This window comes from Myodes glareolus, chromosome 24, assembly GCF_982192425.1.
Source record: "Myodes glareolus chromosome 24, mMyoGla1.1, whole genome shotgun sequence".
Taxonomy (NCBI): Eukaryota; Metazoa; Chordata; class Mammalia; order Rodentia; family Cricetidae; genus Myodes; species Myodes glareolus.
In genome coordinates this window covers 24,634,415-24,649,314 of record NC_142049.1, presented here as the reverse complement: position 1 = coordinate 24,649,314, position 14,900 = coordinate 24,634,415, and the positions used below count along the sequence as shown (strand labels likewise).

Sequence of the window (14,900 nt, the reverse complement as noted above, 5' to 3'; positions counted from 1 at the left end):
CATAAGGAAAGAAATAACCAAAACAAATTTGCTGAGAATCATTTACATAAGAGAGACAACCTCTTGGTCCAGGGCACTCTTGTAACAGCTTTGTTTTAATACCGTCAAGGTGGAGGCTGGTGTTTCTACACATGAATTCAGGGATGTAAATATTTAGTCTGTTTAAGCAGGGACAGACAATCACTTCAGGGTTGGAACATATGTAGTAGCCTAGTTTGCCTACTAGGATGCATGGCTGACCTTGAAATCTTACCTAGAAGTCCACCATTCTATTGCCAAGAGAGCTGCAGTATTTACTGCTTAGGAAAAAAATTCCATTTATCTCCTTAGATGACATTTGCATCTTCCAATTTTAAGCCGTGGTTCTCAACCATCCTAATGCTACAATCCTTTAATATAGTTCCTCATGCTGTGGTGACCCCCCCAACCATAAAATTATTTTCATTGCTACTTCAAAACTGTAATTTTGCTGCTGTTATGAATCATAACATAAATATCTTATATGCAGGATATCTGGTATGTGATCCCTGCGAAAGAGTCTATGGGCTCCTAAAGGAGCGGTGACCCACAGGTTGAGAACCACTGAAATATGTTGTGACTTTTTTTGAGGTTTTTTTTTTTTTCTGATTTTAGATGGGAACTGGTCCTTGTGTATCAGTTACTATATTCTGCCATTGTCTTTACCAATAGGAAAATTTTAGGAGGATTAAAAAAAAAAAGGAAAAAGTAGAAGCTACCAATTAAAGCCATTTAATTGAGGAAACATGTGTTTGGTCTCCATTTCATCTTTAGAATCCCATTTCCCCACAGCTTCACATAAAGATGAAGGTTTAGCCCCGAAGATTGACTGATGAGCTAACTGTGTAACTGTCAATGGGCCTCTTCCCGGGGTGCAGAGGTATCCCCTTTTGTCTGAGAACTTCCTTTAGAAAGGCGAGCTGATGCCTTAACTGCTTCAAAGGTTGCTGCGATAAACTTCTCTGTGTCACTGTGTCCCCTTTCGCTTTGAGTTGAAGGTTTTTCACCAAAGCCCTTATTATAGGTGACCTAGCATTTTGCTCCGGGGCTGTGGTCAGAACTTTCTTCCTTTAGTCTCTGGCAAGCAGGCTGCCATTTCCTCTCCCTCTCCTTCCTGAATTTACCTCAACCCAAGTTCCAGGCTTTTGTTGAAACACTTTTCTCCCTTCCGCTCTTGTGTGCCCCGTGTCACATTATCTGCAAAAGGTTGCAACCAACTTCCCCTCAGTGTGGCCACAGGAAGGGGAAATGAAGAGGGGACAAGCTACTGAGCTGATTCTCGGGGTCAGGGGTGGGTGTGGGGGGCCCATCGGTCTCAATGGCTTTCTCTGAAGTGTGTGCTTTCCTTTGTTGATAGCCCACTGCTATTGTGCTGGGAAGCTTTTAATAGCAGTCAGCGGAGTCGCCTAAATGGCAAGGCGAAGAGGAAAAACACTTGGTAAAAAAAATCCCGTGTGCGTGTGTCTGGATGTGGCCAGCGATTGCTTCTTTCTGAAGTAACAATACTCCCGCAACTTTTCTCATCAGTCCCCGGACCATCAATTCTTACGTTGAATCCTCATGGTAACTCATTAAAATGAAAATGATTTTACTTCCTTTTCAGTGAGAAAGCTGAAGATGGAGATGGAAAGAAAGGAGAGGGCCAAACACCAGATCTCCGGTGCAAAACGTTCGCCCGGTCACGCTCTTCCAACTTCCCTTGCTGCTCTTTAACGTCTGAGACTATGACTTCCCAGCGCAGAAATCCAATCCTTCAATCGAGGACAATGTTGCCCCATCAGAAGGGCAGCAAGATTGCCTTTTGCATTTAAATTATTCTCTTCTGGTACAGCAGGCTAATTAATGGGAGTGTATTTCCGTTCTCCGAACCCAGAGATACTTGGGCGATGGCTCTCAAGGTGCTCGCGCATCGTTCTCTTACAACCCGTGTCTCTTCCAGACCTTAATTTCCGTAATTAGACTCTTCTGTTCCACCGTCTCGGCAGGGCTGATGGTAGCCTTATGACTCTTTCTTCCGGTTTATGGTGATTACAAATGGGGCCTCAGAGTCATATCGAAGGTGAGAAGCAGTTCTTAACAAGGCCCCGCATTCTGAAATGCCACGCTTGACGTGGTGAGTGGACAAGGCCTGTTAAACAGGACATTCTAAACAGAGGGCCTTTGCTTCACAAAATAATCGGGAGGATGCTTTGAAAGTGCCCTGGGTAGATTAATGGGTACACAAAAGCCGTTGATTTATTAGCACTCTGCAAGTGTCAGAACTAATGGAATAACACATCAAAGGTAACATTTGCCTTCAGGAGGGAGGGCTCCCTAAACAGGAGCAGTGCGGAGGCAGAAATTGGACTTTGTCAAGAGAAGTCACACAGGTTCAGGGCTGGCTCCAAGCCAGAGGGGCGATCAGAGCAATGGTAGTGGCCAATGGCTAGCAGAGCAGTGGGGTAGGAGGGGATTAACTAGAAATATGGAAAAGAAAGCATTGAGGGGGACAGGGAGGGGGAAGGAAGGAAGGAGGGAGGGAGGGAGGGAGGGAGGGAGGGAGGGAGGGAGGGAGGGAGGGAGGGAGGGAAAAAGAGAAGGAGAAAGGGAGAGAGAGAAAGTTGATAAATCAGATAAAGGGAAAAGATTCGGAAGGCATAGTGAAGTTTGTGGAACATTTTCTCTAAGAGCAGAAAGTTGGTCCTTGTCCATTTAAATGGCACACGGTGAAAGTCCTCATCCAGAATAATAATGAGGTGGCGTGAACTACACGGCACACAGGGGAGAGGTGTGTCTGGACTTCTGTCCAGTCCAGCTGGACTTTGCCACAGGCCACGTCTGAGGTTATGAAGGTTGCCTTGGGCATCTGAGTTAGCAACTGAGACATGCAAACATTCCTTCCTGCAGGAAAACAAATGCAGAAGAATGTTCAGAGAGCCTGGCCACACGGTAGCCTAATGGCCAGCCACAACTTCCTGTCTGAGAGTGGCCTGAAAGCATCCAAGAAGAAACATCTTACATATGGAGAGGGAAATGTTAAGCTACATTCCTTTGTAATGTGATAGACTTCTCTGATATCTAAAGCTGAGTGCTGTAATAGCTCTCACTCAGGCACCAGGATCTTTTTATTTTCACCCTTGACTTCTTTTCTGAGGTACATCCTTAGCTTTTATTTTCTTACTTAAATAAAATAAAACAAGAGCGCCAAGAGTAGCCCCAAAGATTCCCTTCCGCATCCTAAAGTAATTTATACTCATTGTAGGGCATTTGACAAAAGTCATAAAAGTATTATAAAATAAAAGCCACCCCTTAATTTTATTATGTCTGAACTTTGGAGTGTTTGACTGGTTTAGTGAGAGTTGGGTTTGAATAAACTCTAGTTGATCGTAGTTTAGCTTCGGGCTGTTAATTAGTAGGTCCCAGGGCTGGTGTGGGGCCAGCTGCTTGGGAAGCAGGAGAGGGGGTTGGGTTTGAGGTGAGACTTCACTTTAAAAGTGCATGTGCTCATGGATTCCTGAGAAAATTACAGAGAACTTTCAGATGTGTATCCCACGACTCACATGATTATCATAACTGTCAGTCAAATAGCCATCTGCCAAATATACACGAAGATTGCAGTTGAACACTAATTGTTTGTTGCATGCTGATTTCAGCCTCATGCACAGGCTATCTGGCTATAAGCAGGGAGTTGAGGTTTGATCCCCTGACAAAACGTAAGAAGAAAATAGATGTTGACTGTAATTCTTGTCCAACTTTCCCCTGTGATATTTTTCAAAGTTAAGTTGCACATCTAATTTTGCATACATGATGAATCATTGTAGCACAAATCCTCTGTACACGGTGATCACCAAACTCTGCGATAGTTGTGAAATACTCTACAGAAAACGTGTGTGGTCCTTGATTATTGGACTTCTAAGTTTTTTGGAAAAATTGCCGCCATGTAAATGCAACGGAAGAGAACTGGGCTACAAGCCGCATGTGTGTAAGAAAGCTTAGTGGCTCCTCAACACTGCTTCTCATCCAGCTCAGAATGCGCAGTTTCCAGGATGTGGCTGAGGATGAGATCAACTGCCTATGAGAGAGCAGGTGGACTAGGAAGTAGGCCGATTGCAGTCCTTGTAAGCGGCAGAAGTGCTCCTTCACACTGTGGTTCTGTTCATTCAGTACACTTGTGATTCAAGGGGAACAACGAAAGTACTCCAAGTGGGCTCTGTCATGGCTTTCTTCATCAAACTTTTCGCATTCCCCATAAGAAGATCCTTTACATAAATGTTATTAGACGTTAGTTTTAATGCTGGATATTCTGTTTTATGGCTTTAACCTAATACAATAAAGCATTCAAAGTTGGAAGTAATAAGTTATTCTCTTTCATCTTTTCCTGGCACATTTTATATGAGAATGGATATAATTCTAACTCTTAACATGAATGTACGTGAATATTTTCTCTGCTCAAATTTCTGGGAAGAGAAGTGTCACATAAATGATACACATAGTATACTCCAAGGACAAAACAAAGCAAGAAAAAAAAATCAAACTAAGCTACAGTCCTCCAAAAGGTCATCAGTATGTATGTGTGATACATACACACACAGAATAAAGACACTAATGTAGAAATCCACGAGCACACATTTGTCCACACGAGGATACATGCTCGCAAGACTTTATTATAACATTCTCATCTTAAAGAAATTGAGAAACTGTGCATATTAAGTTTTTACTTAAAAATACACAGAAAAAAATCCTGGCAGTTCTAAAAGTAGATATTGCACGTGAAATACAGACTTTTGTCAAGCATTCTATCTTCAAATAAATCAATTGGGGCTTTAAATTGGAATATCATCACCTTTGTAAGTTAACTTGGAAATAATTCACTTTTGGTCTCTAATACAGTGGTGCATTGGACCACATATTAAAATAAAATCTTTTAAGCTTTTTACATACATTCCTTTTTAATTTTTTCAATTTTTAAATTCATGTGCAAATACTATATTTATACAATTTCTACTCCTTCCTTCCAACTTCCCTCTCAAATTCATGATATTTTCATAATTATAATTTTTACATATAGTGATTAGTATGCTCAGGACTTTTATTTGCTTAATAAACACATCTTCTAAAAAGTATTTTTAGGTATCAGAGGAAAACATATTTGTATTTGGCTTGTAGTAAATGTTGAAAGGTTTAGTGATTAGTGATTTTTTTCACTAGATATTGTGTGATTTTTTAAAAAAAAATTGAAAATAGATACTCTTCATACAATATATTCTGATTATGGTTTTCCCTTCCCCCACTCCTCCCAGATCTCCTCTACCTCCTACCTGGTGTGGGAGAATTGTCTGTATTCTGTCAATCATGTATTTTAATAAAATGGTGATTGGCCAGGCAGGAAGTATAGGTGGGTCAACCAGACAGGAAGTAGAGGTGGGGCGATGAGAACAGGAATATTCTGGAAAGCGGGAAGCTCCCTCTGCCATTCCTTCCAGACCACCAAAGAGGCAGCATGTGAGCTGACACACTGAGAAAGGTACTGAGCCATGTGACTAATATAGATAATGATAATGGATTAATATAAGCTACAAGGACTAATAAGAAGCCTGACCTAATGGGCCAATCAACTTTATAACTTATAGAGATCTCTGTGTGACTGATTTCTCTTTGGGGCATGCTGGTTGTGGGGTACCGGGCGGGACAGATACCCCAACAAGCCGACCCTCATGTTACACCTACCCACCCATATTCACACCTATTAGAATACAAATAGGCATATAAAAATAAAATAGTAGTAAATAAAATAAGATAAAATCAAACAAACCAGAATGGAACAAAACAAACAGGAAAAAAAAGATCCAAACATTTGTGATTTTTATTTTGGAGTACAACATAGCTTTTTAAGTTATGTTAAGTAAGTTCTTAATCAATGTTTCTTTCATTAAGTTGCCTTTATAACTTTCCAGTCTAGAGTTTCCCTTATGAATTTCATGAGTTTTTTTTTAGAAATTTAATTTTTTGTGATTTTCTAGTTGTATATTCAGTATTGGAAAATTATGAAATTATATATTCTCATTTTGATATATTTAATTATCTACCCTTATACATGATTTTCTTATCTTGTTACATTCACTAGTATCTGAGAAAACTGAAACAGTGAGTGAAACACTGAAAATACTTTTTCTTGACTAATGGGAACTGTATCTAATATGCATTATTGGTTGTTTATTTTATCAATGTGTATCAGATGTTTCACACTGAAGTACATTAAATTAGCATATATTTAGAACATTGTAAAGGCTAATAACAACAGATTCTTAGATATATTTGCTCTTTAATATTCTGATAAAATAACATACATCTATTTCCCTAAATTGAATTACCTTCATATTCATGGAATAAACTTTAACATGGAGTGTTACTTTTTGAATAGGCTTCTAATCTTGCATTCATTTATTTTACAAATTTAGTTTTATATTTATTTTCATGTGAATATAATTTTTAATGAAATTTTCAGTTCCTTGAGCCACAGTAAAAACAGTATAGGTTTCTGATTCTTTTTTTTCCATTTTGGAATGAGATTGGGTCACTATGAAACAGCAAAATGATTTATTTTAAAGAGTTTGAATGATTATATGTGTATAGGCATAAATATAAACATTTATGAAGCAATTCAATATCCATTTAATAAAACAGTAGAAATTCATTCATCATTGGAAAAAAAGTAATTGGTTGGTTCCATAACAGTTGTGCCACTGTTACCCCAGTAGTATAAACTTTACCTGAGCAGTGCTGTTGGTGACAATTTTCCCATCAACCTATTTGATGCTACACCTATGCTTATGAGGCAACCCCATTTATCAGGGAGACATGCTACCCCATACCATGCAGAAAAATAATGGCTTCTCTTGGATCCTTCCCCCACCCCACTCAAAATGCTCCATTCTGAGAAGGCTCAGCCTTACTTGCATTTTGTATTGTTCACCACTGAGTGCACATAGCCATCACTTCAACAGGAAGGCAGCCATCTCATACTAATGGTGAAAGGTACCATATTAGGATTGCCCACAGAGATGCTTCACTCTCAGCATATCCAAATGCAACTGCTCCGATTATCACCCACCACGGAGACCACACACAACCACCCTTCCCCAGCTCATGTTTAGTTCTGTCAGTTTCTACTCAGCACCAATTCTACTGTGTAACTTTTCCTGGGGAGACATCAGTACACATGTATTCATCCTATGTAGGGCAATAATGACAAGCCAATGAAACAATTCCACTGATGTTTAATTTACTGGAGCACTGAGCTCACCAAACAGGAGCATGAGAGAGACATTACTTACTGGAGAATGAATAACACAATGAAACCATCATCCCTGAAAAGACCTACCACAGAATAGGTGGCAACCCAGGAAAGCTGTATCCTTAAGGCTCCCTGCCTTACTTCCATACAGATCCTTCAGGCAGAGTGCCCTCCTTCAGTAACTGTGCAATAGTTTTATAGCCTTGGTGGAGGACCTTATGACCTTATGAACCTTATAATACTCATAAACTTCCAGAGCTTTGTAAAATTTGTTTCCTCCCTAGGTCTTATGAGTCTCCTACTGGGAGGGAATGCTTCAGTTTGGAGGAAGTAGCTGCATACCATTCAACAAGAGCTAAGATGGTATTGCATCAGGATAGATTCACCTGCTCTGTAGTGAATGAGTGCTTGCTTTGTCATTCACATCAAAATCTAATCATATAGTGTTGTGTAGATGTACAGGGAAGTCATGGTTTTTCTTGTCTTAAAAATGGTTCAATAGTTCAGAATCCTAGACATCAAGTTTGCCTTTCCAACATCAGAGCTTGGGAATCAAGCTCAGAGCTTCAGGTTTGGTTGAAAGTGCCTCTACTAATCAAGCCAACTCGCTGGCAATCTTGACCTTTCAAAAGCTTTAGAGTAAAGGAAAAGGAAACCCACCAGTAGGTTCAAATACATCTTCAGTAATTCCCTGGAAGTTCCCCCACTGTGTTTGTCAGCTGGTGGTACCTCTTAAACAGGCCTTATGGTTGCTATTGGTGACACCCATGAAATAAAAGTACAACTAATATGAGCCTGCACCCTTTTTGCATATCTGAAAAAAAATTAACTGGAGCATTCTGCAGCTCTTTTCGATGATTATGTAGAGTATGTCTAATAATACAATATTTTCCAAAAGAAGGCAGAGACAAAACTGTCCCCAGCCTGTGACAAACCACAGAATCACTTCTGGTCTCTCCCATGCTCAGTGTGTGCTCAATCCTAAACTACACCCACAGTACTGGAATGGGAGATTGAAAACCCAAGCCTGATGCCAGAGGCTCACTGTGGAACACTGTCATTTCCAACAGCCAAGGTGACCCAAGGCAGGCAAGGGGCGAACCCAGTTGGAAAGGTAGTAGACAGCAAAGTCGAGAGTGTCCCAGCCTGGGGCTCTGTCCATTGTACCAAGGAATTCCTCTAAACACAATCCTAGCTTTTAGTCATTCATATCCATAATGATAGAAGGATCGAGAAAAAGAAGCAGTTTCTGGTTTTACAGGCAAAAGCAAATTCCCATAGCTGTGTCTCAACTCTCTGGCTATGTGCACAATAATATATTCTTGCTACCAATGCAAATATTGGCCCTGGGATTCCATCTTCCTTAGTCTGTGTGAAGAGCTCTCATGCTAGATCAGGTCACGTGTTTCATTTGCATGGTACTGGGTTGGTTCACATTTTCTCTGGGATTCTGTCTTCTGTTCTTGTCGCATCCTTTTCGTGTTGAAACCATGGAACAGCACATCACAGTCTGCAGTTACACTGGCTGACAGAACAGAAATTCAATCAATTCCTGGTAGCAATAGATTCAACCCTGGGAACCTCTAGCATATCCTAGCAGCTGCTGGCAAGCCTTGTGCCTTCCATGCCTCCCAGGGATGCTTCTTCGAAAGAAAAACATTTATGAAAACCACCCACTGAGCAAACCTAATACTAGTGAGTGGTTTCACATACACCAGGCAGGAGTTTTGCACCCTTCTCTAAAGCAAAGCCAGTGGCTAACCTGTAAAAGCAGACATGCTGGGAGAAAATCCCAGAGCAGTGATGAAGAAAACCCAAGTCTGCTGAAGACGGAAACGTGGGTCTCTCGCTCTTCATTTCTCCCCTTGTTCTGCAAGAGAGGAATCGCATTCAATGGTAAGATTTGAAGTATCTAGGAATCTTGTTTCTTAGGAATCTACGAAACAAATCCAAAAATATAATTCTGGCCCACCACGAGCAGCTACAAAAACCTGGTGCAATCCAAAGAGGAAGAATAGATAAAGAAACACACGAAAGCGTCCTCAAGTGGATTTAAATTCATGGCATGATTACAGTGCCATTTTGCACTTGTTAAGTGAAAAGAAACTAGAAATTAATGGCCATTTCCATTCAAGAAAAAAAAAGGAAAAAAAAAGAAAAAAAGGAAAAAAAATGTAGTGAATTGAGAACAACACTCATTCATCAGTTGAATCCGGTGAAAAGTTACAGCAATTCATTATGAAGAATCCATCACTGCATTGTGAAAACCTTGAAGCATTCCAACAGTCTGATCCAGAAACACGTTACAGGGAGAATATCTTCAAGATTCCAGAATACAAAATGTTCCAAAAGTCTCAAGCTTTTCCAACACTACTACGGTTCTATCCGTGGTAAATCCTATGCCTTACTTTATGCAAGGGGTTGCCATGAAAATATGACATGCTAAATAAAGGATTGCATAAAATGACCTCAGGATATGTGCATGGGTTATATAAGAAACAGAAACGGTTTATGCTTAAAATTGGGCATTATGTCCAAGGGAGCTTTTTATGTATATGCAAATCTTTAAAAATTCAAAACAGTTCTATCCCCCAAACACTTTTAAATTAAGGACTATTAAATAGGACTATTTTCCTTTAAAGGTTATTTGGGGAGGGGCTGGGGAGATAGCTCAGCAGGAGTGCTGGATGCTCTTCCACAACGGGGGATTTGTTTCCAGCCCCCATGTCAGACAGCTCACAACTTTCTGGGACTTTCTCTTCTTCAGTTCCAGAGGATCCAGTACTTCCTGACCTCTCAGGACACCTATGGACACGAGCACATATATACACATAGACAAGGAAATAAAAATGTCTATTATAATAATGGTCTTTTCCATTTGTATCAATCATATCCATAATACACCACCTCCTTCCTACCCCCTCTACTGTTCTCTTTCATTTCCTCTCCAGCTTCAAGCCCTCTTTTCATTTGGTTATTTTGTTAGAGTAACTGAGGCCAATTAGTGTGGCCCATGTGTACGAGGTTGTATGGCCAACCACTGGGGCAAGAGCAACCTAATAGTTCATATCCCTAAAGAAGAATGACTCCCTCTCTCACTCAGAAGCCACTATTGCCCAATAGCTCCTCCATTTACGCAGGGGTCTTGGAGACCCCTCCCATCCCTATAGAATTCTCACCTGCTTCATCTTCTGTAGGCCTTGTATAGGTAAATATAGCCTCCATGAGTTGATGCATGAAACATGGCCACATCGTATCCAGAAGCAGTTCATAACTTCCCTAACCATTGGCACACTCTTAACATTCTTTCTCCCGTCTCTCAGGAAGTTGCGTGGGTCTTTGCGGATATGTGAGCCTGATTCTTTAACCACTACCCACTGCAAAAAGAAGCTTCTCCTATCAAAGTAGAGAGGGGCACAAATCTTTAAATGTAAACACACATATTTAGAATACAGTTTGACACCACAGTCATTTAGTAAAACAATAGTAGATCCCTTAATTCCCGTCAGAGCCTATGAGCTCTCCTGTCATGGGCTTTTGATGAGGTGTTCATTAAAGAGTATAAAGTCCTGTGGGACAGATTTCATATTCAATCAAAAGGTGTTCGGATATCCTCATAACCTTCATGTCGCTATTGCACCTGTATACATTACTTTCCAGCAGGTCAGCATTATAACATTTGGGGTCCCGTGCTGGTGAGGCCAGCCTTTTCTTCCCCAGCAGCCTGTATAGTAGCTTTTGGCACTATATAAGTCAGCCAGCATGAAGAGAGCTTCCTTATCAGTTTGAAGTTCGTTTCTCTAAGATCTACATCCAAAGTGAGCAATTTCTTCAGCACTAGGCAGGGTGGGAAACCAAGAGCAATGGCAATTATCTTTGTTCTTCTGAATACCTCTGGGGCTTCTCCATCTAATAACTCATAGTGAGATAACCTGTGTCTGACACTGAGATTTTCATTTAATATCTCAAGTCTTCTGGGAGAAGCATTGTCCACTCATTTTGGACACTTCCTTTCGAAGAGATGTGTGTGTGTGTGTGTGTGTGTGTGTGTGTGTGCACGCATGTGCATGTGCACACATGCATGTGTGAATGAACATATGTGTTTGCAAGTTACTGGATTTTCATTTATCTCCTGTGTTCTAATATCCCCTCTAAATGAATTTCTTCTTGGGTTGGAAGAACAACGTTTTCTATATATCTAATCCATAGAATTTTTATTTTGGTTAATTCTTTTTTCTTTTATTAAAAATAGACTCTCTGATCATACAACATATCCTGATTATAATTTCTATTCCCTTTACTCCTCTTAGTTTCTCCCCACTTTGCCTCCCCTTCAGATCCCTCCCTTTCTGCCTCTCATTATAAAAGAATAGTCTTCTAAGAGATAACAACAAAACATGACCAAGTAAAATATAATAAGATGAAGCAAAAACTATTATACTGAAGTTGGACATAGCAACCCAACAGAAGAGTTCCAAGAGCAGGCACAAGAGTCAGAGACCCACTCATTCTCATGGTCAAAATCTCATAAACATATTAGGCTATTAACTCTAATACATATGCAGAGGATAGGGTGCTGACCCATGTAGGTTCCGTGCTTGCTGCTTCAGTCTCTGTGAGCTCATATCTGCCTTGCTCATTTGATTCACAGGGTTTGTTCTCCTGGTGTCTTCCATTTTCTGCCTCATCTTCCATGGGAGTTCCTGAGCTCCCAGGGGATGTATGCAATGGAAAGCGTCCATTAACTCTCTTCACATAACGTCTGACTATGGGTCTCTGCCTGTGTTTCCATTTGCTGCCATAGAAAGCTTCTTTGGTGATGACTGAATAAGGCACTGACCCTACTAGTATAGCAGAATATCACTAAGAATCATTTCATTGATACTTATTTTTTAATGGCCGGTAGTGTTTGGTTTTATCCCAGTTCTCTGAACTGTCTAGTCTCTGCTTCTTAGTCACCCAAGGAGTGTCAGGCATAGGTTCACTGCCATGAAGCCAACCAGACCTTGGCTACTCCTACAAATTCTGTGCCACCATTTCCATAGCATATTTTCCTGTTGGGAAAGGTTGTAGGGCAAAGGTATTGTGACTGGGCTGGTGTCAACATTCCTTTTTCAATAGCCTGCAAAGTACCTTCCTACTGGTACCAAAGAGATTAGAATGTAATAGTTCCGTGTAGATACCACCTTGACTTCTCTGTGTTCAATTGGTTCTGTGGGTATTGTCCTCTGTAATGGAGACCTGTTGTCAGTTTATGGAGATCAATCATTTGTCTTAACCACAGACTAGGTCGTTTGGAGGATTTCTATGGGATTTCCTTGGAAGTACAGCTTAATTATTTCTTTTTGATTGCTGAGGGCCAACAACTCAATTGAATGTTACCCAGTCTTGCACTGTAAGCCTCACCTGGAGACAAGAGATGGTCAATTGTGGCTCCAAATCTTCCTTTACTAGGGATTCTCATTAGAGTCGTCATCATATATTCCAGGAAATTTCCAGTGCACTGGTTCACACACCGCTCCCCAAATGACCCCTAATTCCAGCCATCTCTCTCTGAACTCTTTCCTTTCACCCCATCTCTCCTACACCTAATAACCCCCTGTTTCCATTCCCACCCACTTCCAGTCTACCCATAAAATGTATTCTATTTTTTTCTCCCAGGGAGACCCATGCAGCCCCTCTAGACCTCTTCTCTTCATTTAAACTCTGTAAGTCTATGTATCATATCTTGGCTACCATTTATTTAGCTATTAATATCAACTTAAATTGAAAACATACCATACTTAAATTTCTGGGTTTGGAATACTTCACTCAGGATGATTTTTTTCTAGTTCCATTCATTTGTCTGTAAATTTCATAATACCATTTTCTAATAGCTGAGTAATAATCCATTGAAAAAATGCACCACATTTTCTTTATCCTTTTTCTCTTGAGGGGCAACTTCTAGGTTGATTACAGTTGTTTCTGGCTATCATGAACAAAGTAGCAATGAACATAGTAAAGCACATAACTTCATGGTAGGATAGACCTTTGGGTATATGCCCAAGAGTGGTATAGCTGGAGCATGAAGTAGATCAATTCCTAACTTTCTGAGGAATTGCCATATTGATTTCCAAAGTGGTTGTACAAGTTTGCACTCCCACCAGCAAGGGAGAAATATTCCTCTTGCTCCACATCCTGATTAGCATGAACTGTCACTTGTGTTATTGATTTTAGTCATTCTGACAGGTAAAAATGCAATCTCAATGTCATTTTGATTTCCATTTTCTTGATAGCTAAAGATACTGTTTCTCAGCCATTTGAGTTTCCTCTACTGAAAATTCTTTTTTATATCTGACCCCCAATTTTTCCTTTAGATTACTCATTTTTTATATCTAGTATCTTGAGTTCCTTATATATTTTGGATATTAGTCATCTATTAGAAGTGGAGTTGTTAAAAAAATCTTTTCTCATTTTTTTGGCTGTCATCAGCTTTTCAGTTCCATGAGGTCCCATTTATTAATCGCTGATTGCAGTACCTGTTTATCAGTGTTCAGAAAGTTGTATTCTGTGCCAATGTGTTCAAGGCTATTCTCCACTTTTTCTTCTACCCTTTTCACATATCTGGTTTGATGTGGAGGTCTTTGATCCATCCATTTAGACTTGATTTCTATGCAAGTTGATAAGTATGGATGTATTTGCTTTTTTCTACATGTGAACAATCGGCTTAACCAACATCATTGTTGAAGATGCTCTCTTTGTTTCTGGTGACTGCTTTATTAAAAGTAATCAGGTGCCCATATGTGTAAGGATTTATGTCTGGGTGTTTAATCGAATCCATTGATCAATGTGTGTTTTTATGCCAACACTCTGTTATTTCTGTGACTGTAGCTCTGCAGTACAACTTTAATCAGGAATAAATAGTGAGACCTTCATTAGTTCTTTTATTGTTCAAGATTGTTTTAGATATCCTGGATTTGTTGGTTTTTTTCCACAGGAAGCTGAGAATTGTCCTTTCAAGGTATGTAAAGAATTGTGTTGAGATTTTGATGGAGATTGCATTGAACCTGTAGATTGCTTCCGATAAGATGGCCATTTTCACTATCTAACAACTCATGAACATGGAAGCTCTTTCTAGCTTCTGATATCTTCTTCAATTTCTTTATTCAAAGACTTGAATTTTTTATCATTCTAATCTTTTACTTGCTTGGTTAGATTTACCCCCAAGAAATTGTATATTGTTTGTGGCTGGTGTGAAAGGTACTGTTTTCCTGATTTTTTTCTTAGTCCACTTATCATTTGTATATAGGTGGGACGCTGCAGTTTTTTAGTTAATCTTATATCCTGATATTTTGCAGAAGGTGTTTTGCAGCTATAGGAGTTCCCTGGTTGGGGTTTTAAGGTCACTGTTTATGGTATTATATCATCTACAAATAAAGATATTTTGACTTCTTCCTTTCCAATTTGTATTCATCTGATTTCATTCAGTTGTTTTATTACTCTAGCTAGGGCCTCAAACAGTTTATTGAATAGAGAGTCAACTTTGTCTTGTGTCTGATTTTAGTGGAATTGCTTTGAGTTTCTTTCCTTTTAATTTTATGTTGGTTACAGGTGTTCTGAAAGTTTCCAT

At 39.8% G+C, this 14,900-nt stretch overlaps 1 protein-coding gene across 1 annotated transcript in view; it reads left to right on the top strand.

Annotated features, from left to right (window-relative positions):
- LOC125400834 (uncharacterized) overlaps positions 1-2,485 on the top strand; it is a 92,211-nt gene extending 89,726 nt beyond the window's left edge. The window contains exon 4 of the mRNA XM_087901354.1: positions 1,622-2,485. Coding sequence (XP_087757480.1) covers positions 1,622-1,829 — 208 coding nt within the window. The 3' untranslated portion in view covers positions 1,830-2,485. The remainder of the gene's footprint in view (positions 1-1,621) is intronic.
- Positions 2,486-14,900: the final 12,415 nt, after the last annotated feature.